The sequence below is a fragment of the Fringilla coelebs genome (genome assembly GCF_963513975.1).
Source record: "Fringilla coelebs genome assembly, chromosome: Z".
NCBI classification, from domain to species: Eukaryota; Metazoa; Chordata; class Aves; order Passeriformes; family Fringillidae; genus Fringilla; species Fringilla coelebs.
This window is the reverse complement of record NC_140031.1, coordinates 48913889-48926163: the sequence shown is the minus strand read 5'-3', so window position 1 is coordinate 48926163 and position 12275 is coordinate 48913889. Positions and strand designations below refer to the sequence as shown.

Genomic DNA, 12275 nt, shown 5'->3' with positions numbered 1-12275 from the left:
CTCTAAATCCATTCTATTCTGGCTAACAAGTGAGACAATGTCAGGAGAAGCAGATGTGGGACTTTCTCTTGAACTAAAAGTTTTTTTAAAATTAGTTTATTTTCTTTGAATCCTGTCTAACAGAAAATTCTTTCTTCTGTTAATTGACAGAATTGAAGGCATTTACTTTTCCCCTCTCCTTTCCTCCATCCTCTTAATTTATTTTCATCTTCCTGAAGCCATCTTTGCCTTGCTTGTCTACTAATTTTGAAAAAATGAAGGAGTAGCTCAAAAAGGATATGTATGTAAGACAGCTCTTACAACAGTATGCTTTTGAGAAGGCGTCTCTGTCTTTAGCCAAGTAAAATAATGTCAAAAGTCAACAAAAGTTTATTGGAAAATCTGCTAATATATTTTATTGGATTCAGTTGAACATTCATTTTTATTGACCCACTAGTATAAAATGTGGTTTCCAAACAATTTTCTAGCATACCTTTTCCCTCTCTTTTATCCTATTTCATTGTTGTTGATTTGTCCATGACAACAAATTCAATATTGAATCAATTTTCCTGTTTGTCCATCACTCTGACAATCTGTCCTCTTGAATGAATAAATCTCCAGCAGGGACCATATAGGCAGAAAAATCAGCTCCTCTCTTTACACTGAAGCTGAAGAAGAAGCTAAGAGCACCAAATGCTCATAACTGATAATTTTACCCTTCATTTCATATCAGGGAGAGTAATAGCTTTCTGGGCTGTTGGGGTAAGGCCTGTTACAGCAGGTTTTAGTGAAACAAAAAAAGCCCAAAATAAAAGTAGAGGCATGTGGATTTGCATTTGGATTTTCTTCCTCCCTCTCCATATCCACTGGACTTTGAAACTCCTTAAGAAAGAAGCCATTCAGTTTTTGGTTGTTTTTTTGGTTTTTTTTTTAAATCTTCTCAAAGAGGTCAAAAGCAGTTTAAGAACTCTAGAAAGTGAGGGGTAGTAGTTCTGGCACATTACTGAATCAGAGTATGTAGGAAGGTCAAGAGTTTTGTCCTTGTTGAAGCAGGAAAAGCACAATTAAAGATGTAGTACAGTATTTAATTACTATTGTGACTATTAATTGCTTAAATGTATTCTTAAAAGAGAATATTGCTCTAACAGGAATTTGTGCGCCTGACAGTCTCTGACATGATGACAACATACATCACAATTCTAATCGGCGATTTTTTGAGAGCCGTCTTTGTTAGGTTTTTCAATTATTGCTGGTGCTGGGATTTGGAGTATGGATTTGTAAGTATCTGGATTTAAATGTCTTTGTTATCCATCACTTCACAATTTGGTAACAAAACTCATTTTCCTTTCAATGCTACAGAGTTAACTTTTGGTTAGATACACCAACTTCAAAATTCCTGAACTACCATGGTGTTGCATTTTGCTTATGTCTTAATATTTTTTTTCTTCTTTAGACCTTGATAACTTTAGGACTTTATTTTATTTTATTTTATAGAGCAAATTTTATTTTCTTTGTACAAACACACATTTTTCACACATTTACTATTTGAACATTTCACAGAATATAATCTCATTGATTGGATAGGGTCTTCAAGCACATAGTTCTTGTGGAGAAAAATATGTAAGATCCTGTTCTAGAAGTATTACTATATATACCTATCTCTCTCTCTCTCTCTATATATATATGTATACACACACACACATATAGATATAGATATCTATATACAGGTATATCTGCATTTCATTAGAATTAGTTTAGCTGATGTAAAATTAGTAAGACCCATAACATAAGCAGGCATAGGAGTCTTCACTTGGGAGTTGAGAGTTGCAGTCTCACGCTAACCTGATCCAAGTGAAATTTGCCAGCTACTTATGCTTTCAGGGTCTGATGCTGTTTTTCATCTTTTAAGTAATAGAGCTTGTGAAACTCCTGAAGCCTCTTTTGTATACTGCGAAGTACAGAAAAGAGCTACATAATTTAAGACTATCAAGGGTACCTCTTCATAAGCCGTCATCATATTTGTAATTTTCACCTTCTTTTGCCAAAATTTTATCTTCATATATGTAAAGATTTCTCAAATTGCTAAGAACTGCATCTTGGGAAATGTCAGTTTTCCAGAGGAAGTGAAAGTTTTCATGTTTTCTGTTAAAAAACTCTTGTTTCTGGTGCAGCGATCTCATTCTTACTTGCTGACTCCCATGGAATTTCAGCATTATTTTTATGTTTTCCATTCCAGCAGAACTAGTGTGGGGATGGATACAAAGACTACCAGTTAGTCAGGTTTTGGTCAAACAGGTAATAGCTGTTACGATATCAAAATCAAATAGAAGGAGTTTGAATATAGCATTAGCAGAAAAATTGACAACAACACATCTGCTTGTAGGGGATCCTGAAACCATTTTATAATTGACATTTTTATTTGGCAGTATATAGGAATGTCTGTAATGGTCTGGTTCACTGTGGTCCCCAGGTCCAGTAAGCTGCCTGAAAAAACAGCTGGAACTGGAAGTTGAAATTGAAAATCACAGAATTTCTGGAAATAACTAATTTGAAAATCTTCCTTAGGAAGTTGCTATACCTATGTCTTTGTGGTTAGTGGCCATGGATATGTATCCATTAATTTTCAGCTTTTTGCTACAAGAAAAATATTTTGATGATCAAGGGTTCTTTTGGTGAAGATTCCAGAGATTAACTTGCATGTTGTGTGGGAAAATCTTATTTTTATTTGTTTAAAATTTGGATTTAAAATTACTTAATCTGTTAATGCTAGCACCTATGTTATAAAAAGCGGTCCTAAATTATTTGATTCTCTATGGTCTTATTAAACCCATGTTTCTTTTGATATTCTAAACTATACAGATATCTTTAGTCAACTGCTTTTCAAGTGTAATATTAGTAATCTCTTTAATTTTTCCCCTTATGTTAGCAGATTCATAAACACATGTGACATAAATATATCACTTCACTGTAAACATATACATATATGTGTATATACAGAAAACTACACAGAAAAAGTGCAGAAACTTCAGATATTCCAACAGCACAGCACAGTACAAGTCAAAATTGTGGCTTTAATTGAATACTTCAGTAGAATGACTTTGTCTTGTTTCGGCTGTAAGGGATTTTTGCATCTCATGCCTCTCTTACCTTCTATCACTTATCAATATAATTATTAACTGGAATATATGCATTATTCATGTATTTTTGTCCATCATTATGGTGAATCATGCAAGACACCTTTTATGCTGTATAAATATATAAATAATATTTAGAAATATATAAATAATATATTTGAAACAGACATTCAGGTATAAACAAAATATTTAAAATCATCAATTTCTTAGCAGAAATTTTTGATCTGGTGCATATGGACACAAAATAACATCTCTTGTCTTTCAATTGTTGCTTAAATTCAATGTTTACAACTGGAAATTTTAATAAATAAGAAATTAATGATTAAGGTAAAATAAGAGATTAGTAAGTGATTAAAGATTTGAAAAACCAGAATAAAGGGTCAAATTATTAGTTCAGAAATAAAGGAGTAAACAATTTTTATGGTTTATATGTCCACACTGGAAATAAAAATGTATGATACAGGGATTTCTTCAGCAAAGAAAGAGATAATGAGACCCTATAAAGTTCTCAAAGTTCTGAATCTTAAAGAAAAAATTAGAAACAAACACTCAAATTAGAAATAAGATATCCATAAAAGAAAATGATTGGCAACCCCTATCAATGTTAAAAGGAGAACTAAAAGAGCAATTGCTGTAAAACAAAAAAAACCAAAAACAAACAAACAAAAGAAAAATAGTACAAGAGTTCGATTAACTATTAAATCAATTAAATCACATTCATCACATGAAATTTCACTGCTGCTGCTGTACTGGAGGACAAAATATTTTGACAACCAGAGGCCACTCCAATGGAAATTTTCTGAATTGTTTCTTTAAAATTTATCCAGTGCCCAGAATAATCTTAAATTTTCCATTAGCACCTGCCTCTGAGCAAATGTTGGGAGGATTTTCAGTAAAATGCTGCAAACTATAATAGAGGCTTCCTTGTAGCCTTGAGTTATATAATTTATTTCATGATTCACTGATAAGATGCAACAAGAGGCATTGCAACATGATGCCAGTGTGCTGCTACTCCTCAAAGAGAGAGTTTTCATTTGCTGTAGCTCATCTTAAAACCCTTTGTGCAAACCTAATGAAAACATCTGCATCATTTCTTTCAGCCATCATATTCTGAGTTTGATATAAGTGGAAATGTGCTGGGACTGATATTTAACCAAGGCATGATCTGGTAGGTGTGGCAAAGCATGTTGTATCTGCAGGATGATGGGTTTTATCTGTATCTGTGAAGGATTCTTCTGAAATCCTGACCCTATCCCATTTCTTTAATTTGATGGAAGTATATGCAATATATGCCAAACTCTGGTACATTGCAATCAGTTGGAACAATTTAAAACTAGTTATGGACTGAGATTATTGGACCGCATATATCAGGATTTTGCACTGAGTTGATAAAACCAACCAGTAAAAATCTGCATAGATTAAATGTACATTTTTGGTCACTGACTGCTTGCTGTAGTGTTTTGCTTTGAAATTTAGCCTTTTAGTGAACCTTACCGTTCTTTTCCCCAGTTCCTGTGCAAAAAGGCCTTAAAGCAAATGTGTTTATAGTTATCTGTGCAGTCACATGAATGCATAAACAATGCTACTGCTGCAGCATTAGTCCTCAGATGTAGAGGAGGAAAGATGTAGGTTTTCCTTCTATTTTTGGGCTTTACATGACAGGGAAAGAACAACAGCATGTAGAGTCCTCATGCAACATGCTCAGTCTTCCTCAGGAACTCTGCAAGCATTTGACTTCTCAATTCTTGCTAAGGCCTAATTTTTTGCATTTCATATGACTTGGCTTATTAGGCTTTTTGTGTGGTAAAAACCATCCCTTCAGTAAAGCTCTTTACCTTTTCACTTAAGATACATGAAAAGAGGAAGGGCATATATTAATATAGCAAAGCCTGTCATTTTTCTGCACTCAGAAAGTCTTTCCAACCCTAATGTAAATATATTTCCTGTTTCTGAATTGAACATCTGAGGCACTCAGGGGCAAAGCAGCTTAGCTTGATCACCTTGTCACCTGATCATAAGGGCAAGGATTAAGGAAGAAGCAGGTTCCAGTCTCTTGTATTCGGTACCATTTGGCCAGGAAAACGAATTTAGCTGCTCTTAAGTCAGCATGACATAAGAAAGAAGGTGTGATGAAAATAAAAATGTGCCAAATATTTTGATGTCATAACCATGCAACCATATGTAATAAGGAAAAAAAACATTTTGCAGAGTCAATAAACAGATTGTTGGCATGAAGCGTTAAATTAACCTGGCCGCAGCAGCTAAAATAAATGTCAATTAAACAAAGAAATTCTTCCAAAAAAAGTGCTAGTATATCAATAAAAATAATAAATTATGAATGAAATAATTTTGTTTATATCTAGCTGTAGGAATTGGTAATACCTAGTTTTTTTACAAAGGCTGTCCCTTTTTGATGCAACACAAGCAAGATGCTACCTGGGAAAAATAAGAGTGAATAACTTTTCACCAAGTCCTCATTTAATTTGCAGAGAAAGATCATACAGATAATTCTCTTCATACTCATTCAACCTTTTTTTAAAAAAGAGCAAAGACCAGTTAAAAAACCCCATAAAGTTGGCTATGTGAATTTCTAAGTGCACAGTGTGCAAAACATATTGGCAAAGGGAATCTGTGGCATACTTGGAAAAACAGAAGTCCTATAACATAGTGGTTATTTAATTTATTTGCTTCTCTTCTAGGATGGGATCTTTTTATGCTCCATGTCTCCCAGCAATCAATGTGTTCCGCCTCCACACATCGATGTACCTGCAGTGCTGGGCAGTGATGTGCTGCAATGTCCCCCAAGAACGAGTCTTCAAGGCTTCCAGATCCAATAACTTCTACATGGCCATGCTGCTTTTCATCCTTTTTCTTTCCACACTGCCTGCTGTGTACACCATTGTCTCCATCCCACCATCTTTTGACTGTGGTCCTTTCAGGTTCTTTGCATTTTACCTCCATTCTTTTGCAATTGTTGAAATGGACTGCTTCCACACATCACAGTGAATGATGCAGTGCTGAAAAGGTGCCTCTATAATAAGCATTAGCACCTGCTATGCTATATGCTGAGTGTTTAATTGTGATGTATGTCGCTCAGCTGATATGCTGAGAGTTTAAATGTGAAGTATTTCTCATTGTGGATAATTCCCAAAGTGGGAATCCTGGAAAACTGAGTAATTCTTTAGGAAATTTTATCTGAGGTGTAGAACAGAAAAACTTCTATTTTTGTCAATTTCAATGAAAAAAAATTAGCATTACTGCTGCACTGAAGAAAAATTATTCTCATGGAGTAGAGCAGTGACCTGTTTGAAAGAGATAGCTTTTAGGAAATGTCTGCATGCCCTGTACGAAGGGCAGATCAGAATGTGTGAGGGTGTGATAAATATACTGGGGTTCAGTCTTTGAATGCCTTGACTCTCTCCAGCTCACAGAATTTCATATGTCTGTACTACTACTGTGAAGCTGAATTTGTTTCTGAAGTCTTCAAGGCCTCCATAGTCATGGATCCTTTTCTAAACACCTAGGCCTGCCCTGCAAACACGTCTTGAATTCAAGGTAGTTTAGACTATGCCACACTTTCTGTGCACAGTACCTGGAAAGTCTAGGATCATTCGAATCATCTTTACCTGCCAGGTAGCATGAGATACATTTATAATGAGTTGTATCACTTGACAACAGACAAGACAAGAAACTAAAATTTTTAAAAGTTTTTAGCCTTTGTTTTTGAACAAAATATTAACAAAGCAAGAGTGGGAGAACTGTAAAAGAGGCATTCTGGTTGCAAGGAAAGGTTTAAATAATAGATTACTGTTGTAAAATGTTTAAAATTTGTGTGATCCCCAGTGCACTTTGTAAAGGAGCAGAAGCCTCACCACAATAAATTTGGTGAAAGGCAAAATAACAGAGATTGTCATTGCAATAGTCATAGGTACCTAAAAGGGAGAACAACATGACATGACAAAAATTCTGATGACACAGAAAATTTTTGAGTTTACAGAACTTACAAAACAAGACAAAGAGATACAAATTAAGATTTTTTTTTGGAGTCCTAGCAAAAACATATTGAGGGAAATCTTTGAGGTCATATCTGAGTAGCAGCTGTTATTGAATTGGGTATTAATTAAATTGTGAGATTACTCTTCAAAATGAGAAGGATAATTCTTGCCATTTTTTCTCTGTCATGTTCTTAACCAAAAAGTGAAACCTTCAATGTAACTTTTGATGGGGAGCACTTGAAAGTGATGAAGGTTCATTCAGCCTCAATATAGGTGGAATAGCCAGTGAATAAATACTGGTAGAGTGTTCCTCTACATTTAAAAAACAAAATATTTCCTGTTGGTAACTCAGTGTCCTATTCTTTTTGAAATTTTTGAATCATTTGGGGTTTCATTTTAGTTTGGAGGGTTTTTTAAAATTTTAGTCCATTAATTAAAGCAACATACACAATTCAGCAGAGACCTGCCAGGAGTAGGGAAGACAGGACAGAATTAGCAATAGTGCAGCAGAAAAGGCTTTGTGCATGCTGAAGAGCATGAGGAGAGCGGAGGATGGAATTTCTCATCAATTGTGAGTGGGTAGGGCAAATATTGACAAAGAAGAGAAGAATTCTACCTGCAAAATTTTTATATTGATTGAAAGACTGCAAACATTGAGAATGAGTTTAAAAAAAGATCCATTTGTAAGAAATTCTTTACCAGACTGAAAAGCAGTGACAGGAAACTTCAATGACTGGACAATCACGTGGAAACTTGGTGGCAATTCCTGCAACTAAGTAAAACTACTAATTGGTACACAGAGAACCATTCTGCCAGTCTTGTCCAGGTTAAAAATGACAAACTTCTGTGCCCTGAGGCATAGAAAAAGGCAAAATAAACAGAAAGGGATTTTCAGAACATCTATTGATACATTCAGAAGGAAAATAATCTAAGGAGAAAATAACTTTACAAATAAGCTGAAACAATTACATATGAAGGTAACTAGATTGCTGCAACAACAGCAAAAATATCCTGAAACACAGCCACTGACTTGTGTAGCATTGGTCCCACACCAAAGAGAGAGGAGAATTGGGTGGAACATAAAATAATTGCAGACCACTTTTTGCTTGTCAAACATAGGAAACAGGATTTGAATTTTTCCTCCATGTCTTCATAGAGCACAAATACGGCTTTGTTCGTTGGTTGATGGTACGGAGTTCACAACTCATACACTGATTCTCTGAGGAATAATTTGGGTGGTAACCTGACAAAATCCATTAGCATACAGTAAGAATTTTGGGGTCTTTTTTCCCCCATAGAGTACATAAATGCTACTTTAGACAATATTACCTTCTGAGTGTAAAGTTTTAAATAATGTTAACATATCTATCCTTTTTCCAGGTTTGATGTGATGTTATTAGCTTATATACTCATAGTTGCCATATCCTTGTATGTGATATTGCCAACTTTTCTGTTTAATAGTGGGAAGACTAGAATGTATGAAGTCATATCAGAAACTCTGGAGCACGACTTTCCTTCCTGGTTTGGGAAGGTATTTGGTTATGCCTCCAACCCTGGACTTATCCTACCCTTTATATTGCTGATGGTGTACGTACAGAATAATAACTCAATGCTTGCTGTATCTAAGGTCTGATAAGTTTCTTTCACTCTGAATCATCACTGCCTGAATATCTTAGAAATGCAGTGCTAATTGCGCAGTGATGAGAGACTTGAACAATTCATGAGTCTTTTCTTTTAACCTACTTAATGTGTATTTGCAGAAAGGTTGACATCTCTTTTTTGTTCAATGGCTTTATTTTTTGTTTAGTTATACTTTTAAAAAATGTTGTTCCTGCCATAAAAGATAGAAAACTACAAAAATGAAAAAGGCCCATAAGGAATTTGTAATGCTGATATTGATCAGCTTGTCCAGTTCGCAGAACAGCACATCATAAATCCTTAACAAGTTCAATAGAAACATGATCATCATGGAGCAGAGTTATTCTCAGTAACTTTCAGTGAATCATCTCCAGTGACTTTAATTGATAAAGACTGTACTCTGTATTATTGGGACAGGGGCATGAGACAGAGTTTTGAAGACTCTGAAACAAGGCTAACAGAGGTTTTTGGGAGTAACTAATTAATTGGTAAAGAAAAATGGCCCTGGAATATTTGCTCTTGGAGATTTTATTGAGTCCTATTTTATCAAGGCATTTTAAATTGCTTGATAGGGTTATTATATTGGTTACTTAGCACACTGCTGAACTAAAATTTAATTCTATACAAAGACACACTAGGATTTAACTTTGCATTGCAGAGTTGCAAGTAAATGTAGAAATTACAGAAAATTAAACAATAGAAATTACAAAAGGATTTTATATGAGCAATATGAAATATTGAGATGATATTTTGCCAAGATTCACTTGACGCCATATTCTATTTTAACCCTTAGCTGTAAAGGGTAAGGACACTAAAAATAAACAGAAGGCAAAAAAAAAGAAAGAGAAAAAATACAAGGCAAAATCAGGCAAAGCAGAGGACACAGCATGTGCTGATTAATTATTTACGGCTTATGCCAATTAAAGACCTCATAGCAGATGTTTTCTTAATAAATCAGGATAGTGAAAACTACTGATTTCATAAAGTTGTCACAATTGCAATTCCATATGCTGAAAAGTGAAAATATTGTGTTTTTTCTTAGTAGAAGAAGGAAGTAATAACTGAAAGAAAAAAAGAAGGAATGTTATTTTGGTTGTTTTCTTGACAGTATTTCAGATTCTTTACTATATTTGTTCAGGAGCTTTCATAAATATGATTTACTAATTTTTAAGGTATGCCATGGGACTTAATGAACTTTTATAAGTTATTCTACAGAAGTAATTTCACAGTTAAGCACTACTTACTGAAACATATTTCTTAAATAATGTAAGATTGATTGTAGAATATTAATGGATAGAATAATTTCTTACATTTCCCCCCCTGAAATAACAGTGCCTTCTTCAGAATGTAAGGAAGAATTGTTCATTATAGTCCAAAATATTAGTCCTTGTTAAGCAGAATAAATGAGAAAAAGATACAGGCCTTATATTATCACAACTGTAATGGTTGTTAAAAGAATGTTCTGAGTCTTTAGGTTTAAATCACTCTCTAACAAGAAACTATTATTTTTTAAATTTAGCCTGAGCCTTTATTATCTCAACGCAACATCCAAGTCCTACAAGGAAGCTAACTTGGAACTAAAAAAGAAGTTACAAAGTGTAAGAATAGAGAATTACTGATTTTTTGTATTTTATTAAATATTAGAGAGACTGTTTGGGTCACTGAAAACTTCCATCTCTCCCTATCATTAGCAAGCAGAAGAAAATAAAAGAAGAAATAAACAAAAGGCACAAAAATCAAATGAGGAAAATCCATTTGAGACAGAACCACCACCGGCAAAGCCTAAAGAAGACAAGAAAGATGAATCCACTACAAACAAAGGTAAAAATTGGTCTGAATGTCTCACAATGAGTAATTCATATATGTGTGATTCTCTGCTATAATCTCCTGAAACACCTTCACAATAATGAATCACTCGTATTAGCCTATTTTTTCCTTGCCTTTTTAAGGAAATATTGCAACATTACTCCATACCTAACAACACTAAAGTAAAAAGCTGAACTATGTTGAGCTGAAAGTCACAACCCTGCTGACAAAAGCTTGGTCTAAGCATCAGTGATCCTCCTTATCTATCACACACCAGTCACACAGTTTACATTTTCTACCCTTCTGTTACATTTTGTCGATGCAGAACTATGCAGGAAAGTATTCGTCACCTGTGCCAGGTTCATCTGGAGAAGGTGTAGTAAGAACACAGTAAGCACCTCTTACCAGAAGCCTGGCTGGGGCAGGCTGTCCTGAGGGATTTTGCTGGTTTCCTTTCCCTCATCATGCACTCATCCCTACAGCCACTAAACTGCCTGAAGCCTAGGAGGGAAACCCAGGTGAGAGATGATTGTCTTTGGAAGAGCCACGTGTAATTGCTGCCTTCATCACCATTGATAGGTGATATCTAAATGCATCTTGACAAATTGCCCACATAACCACATAGGAGCCTTGCAGAAAAAAATGGATGGAAAATACAGCACAAAGGTCATGAAGGTGCATTAGCCCAGGTTTGGGCAGGGGAGGCCCAGACTTTCTACTGCACTCTAAGATAGTCAGGCAGCTGCTGGATTTCCCTGTCAGGAAGAGTTGGACTTGAATGATCATTTGTTAATTCTGTCCTCCAAACATATTTCAGACAGCAAGAAAGGACAGGATGACAATGGACCAAAGAAGACGGGCCAGCCTCAAGAAGCCAGCTCCTCTCAGATGCTCCAGCAACCTGGCCCTGTCCTGAATGGCCACTATCCTCCACAGGGCCGAGGAGGAAACCTTCCTCCACCATCCATAGCTGTGACAAGGCCACCGGGGCCCAGGAGGCCTGGAATGCCAGGCTATCCACCTGGAAATCCATGCATCCCAGGGATGCAGCCAGGAATGCCCAGGGGCCCTCCAATGTACAGATAAGGAGCCTTAAGAATACATTAGAAGACACTGAAGGATAGAAGTGTGGTCCTAACCCCACCACACTCCTATAAGAGCAGAACCTTGCTATGTTTATCATAAATCTTCATGTGCACAGGAGCAACCCATGTGCTTCAGTTTTCTGCAGCATGGGTGCTTCTGAAGAAAACGTACCCTATGTCTTCTTGCATTTGAAGGCATTGTGAAAATGTGTTGTCTGTATCAATAAATTGCTAAAATTTCAGGTTTTTATTGGGGATACTTGTTAGAATAGCGGAAAATAATTTGTATTCAGCTGACTTTTCTTAAAAGCTTGAAATTTTTTCCCTAATATCTTTTCCTTTCTCTAAGAAGAGCAATTCACTGAAAGCACAGCTTTGTATAAAGCTTACGAGAATCAGTTAAACCTTGCATGTATCTTGTCCTCTGCAGTTCAAATATGCTTAGCCAAAGATTTCAGATTGTGCATGGGGAAACTAGGACCAAAACTAGGGAAATCTGCATGATTCCATCTAAAGTCTCTGTAAAAGTGTTAAACAGGAAAAAGAAGAGCAGTGGTCTACCTGTAACTATGAAGAAAATTTAACTCCTATTACACTACCACTTTCAGCATTTTCAAAGACTAGAAGTATGTTTTAAA

At 35.5% G+C, this 12275-nt stretch overlaps 1 protein-coding gene across 1 annotated transcript in view; it reads left to right on the top strand.

The window, feature by feature from the left end:
* TMC1 (transmembrane channel like 1) overlaps positions 1–11638 on the top strand; it is a gene marked incomplete at both ends in the record, with an annotated part of 71128 nt that extends 59490 nt beyond the window's left edge. The window contains 7 exons of the mRNA XM_084224724.1: positions 1128–1256; positions 4214–4281; positions 5813–6052; positions 8570–8695; positions 10266–10344; positions 10438–10567; positions 11370–11638. Coding sequence (XP_084080850.1) covers positions 1128–1256; positions 4214–4281; positions 5813–6052; positions 8570–8695; positions 10266–10344; positions 10438–10567; positions 11370–11638 — 1041 coding nt within the window. The remainder of the gene's footprint in view (positions 1–1127; positions 1257–4213; positions 4282–5812; positions 6053–8569; positions 8696–10265; positions 10345–10437; positions 10568–11369) is intronic.
* Positions 11639–12275: the final 637 nt, after the last annotated feature.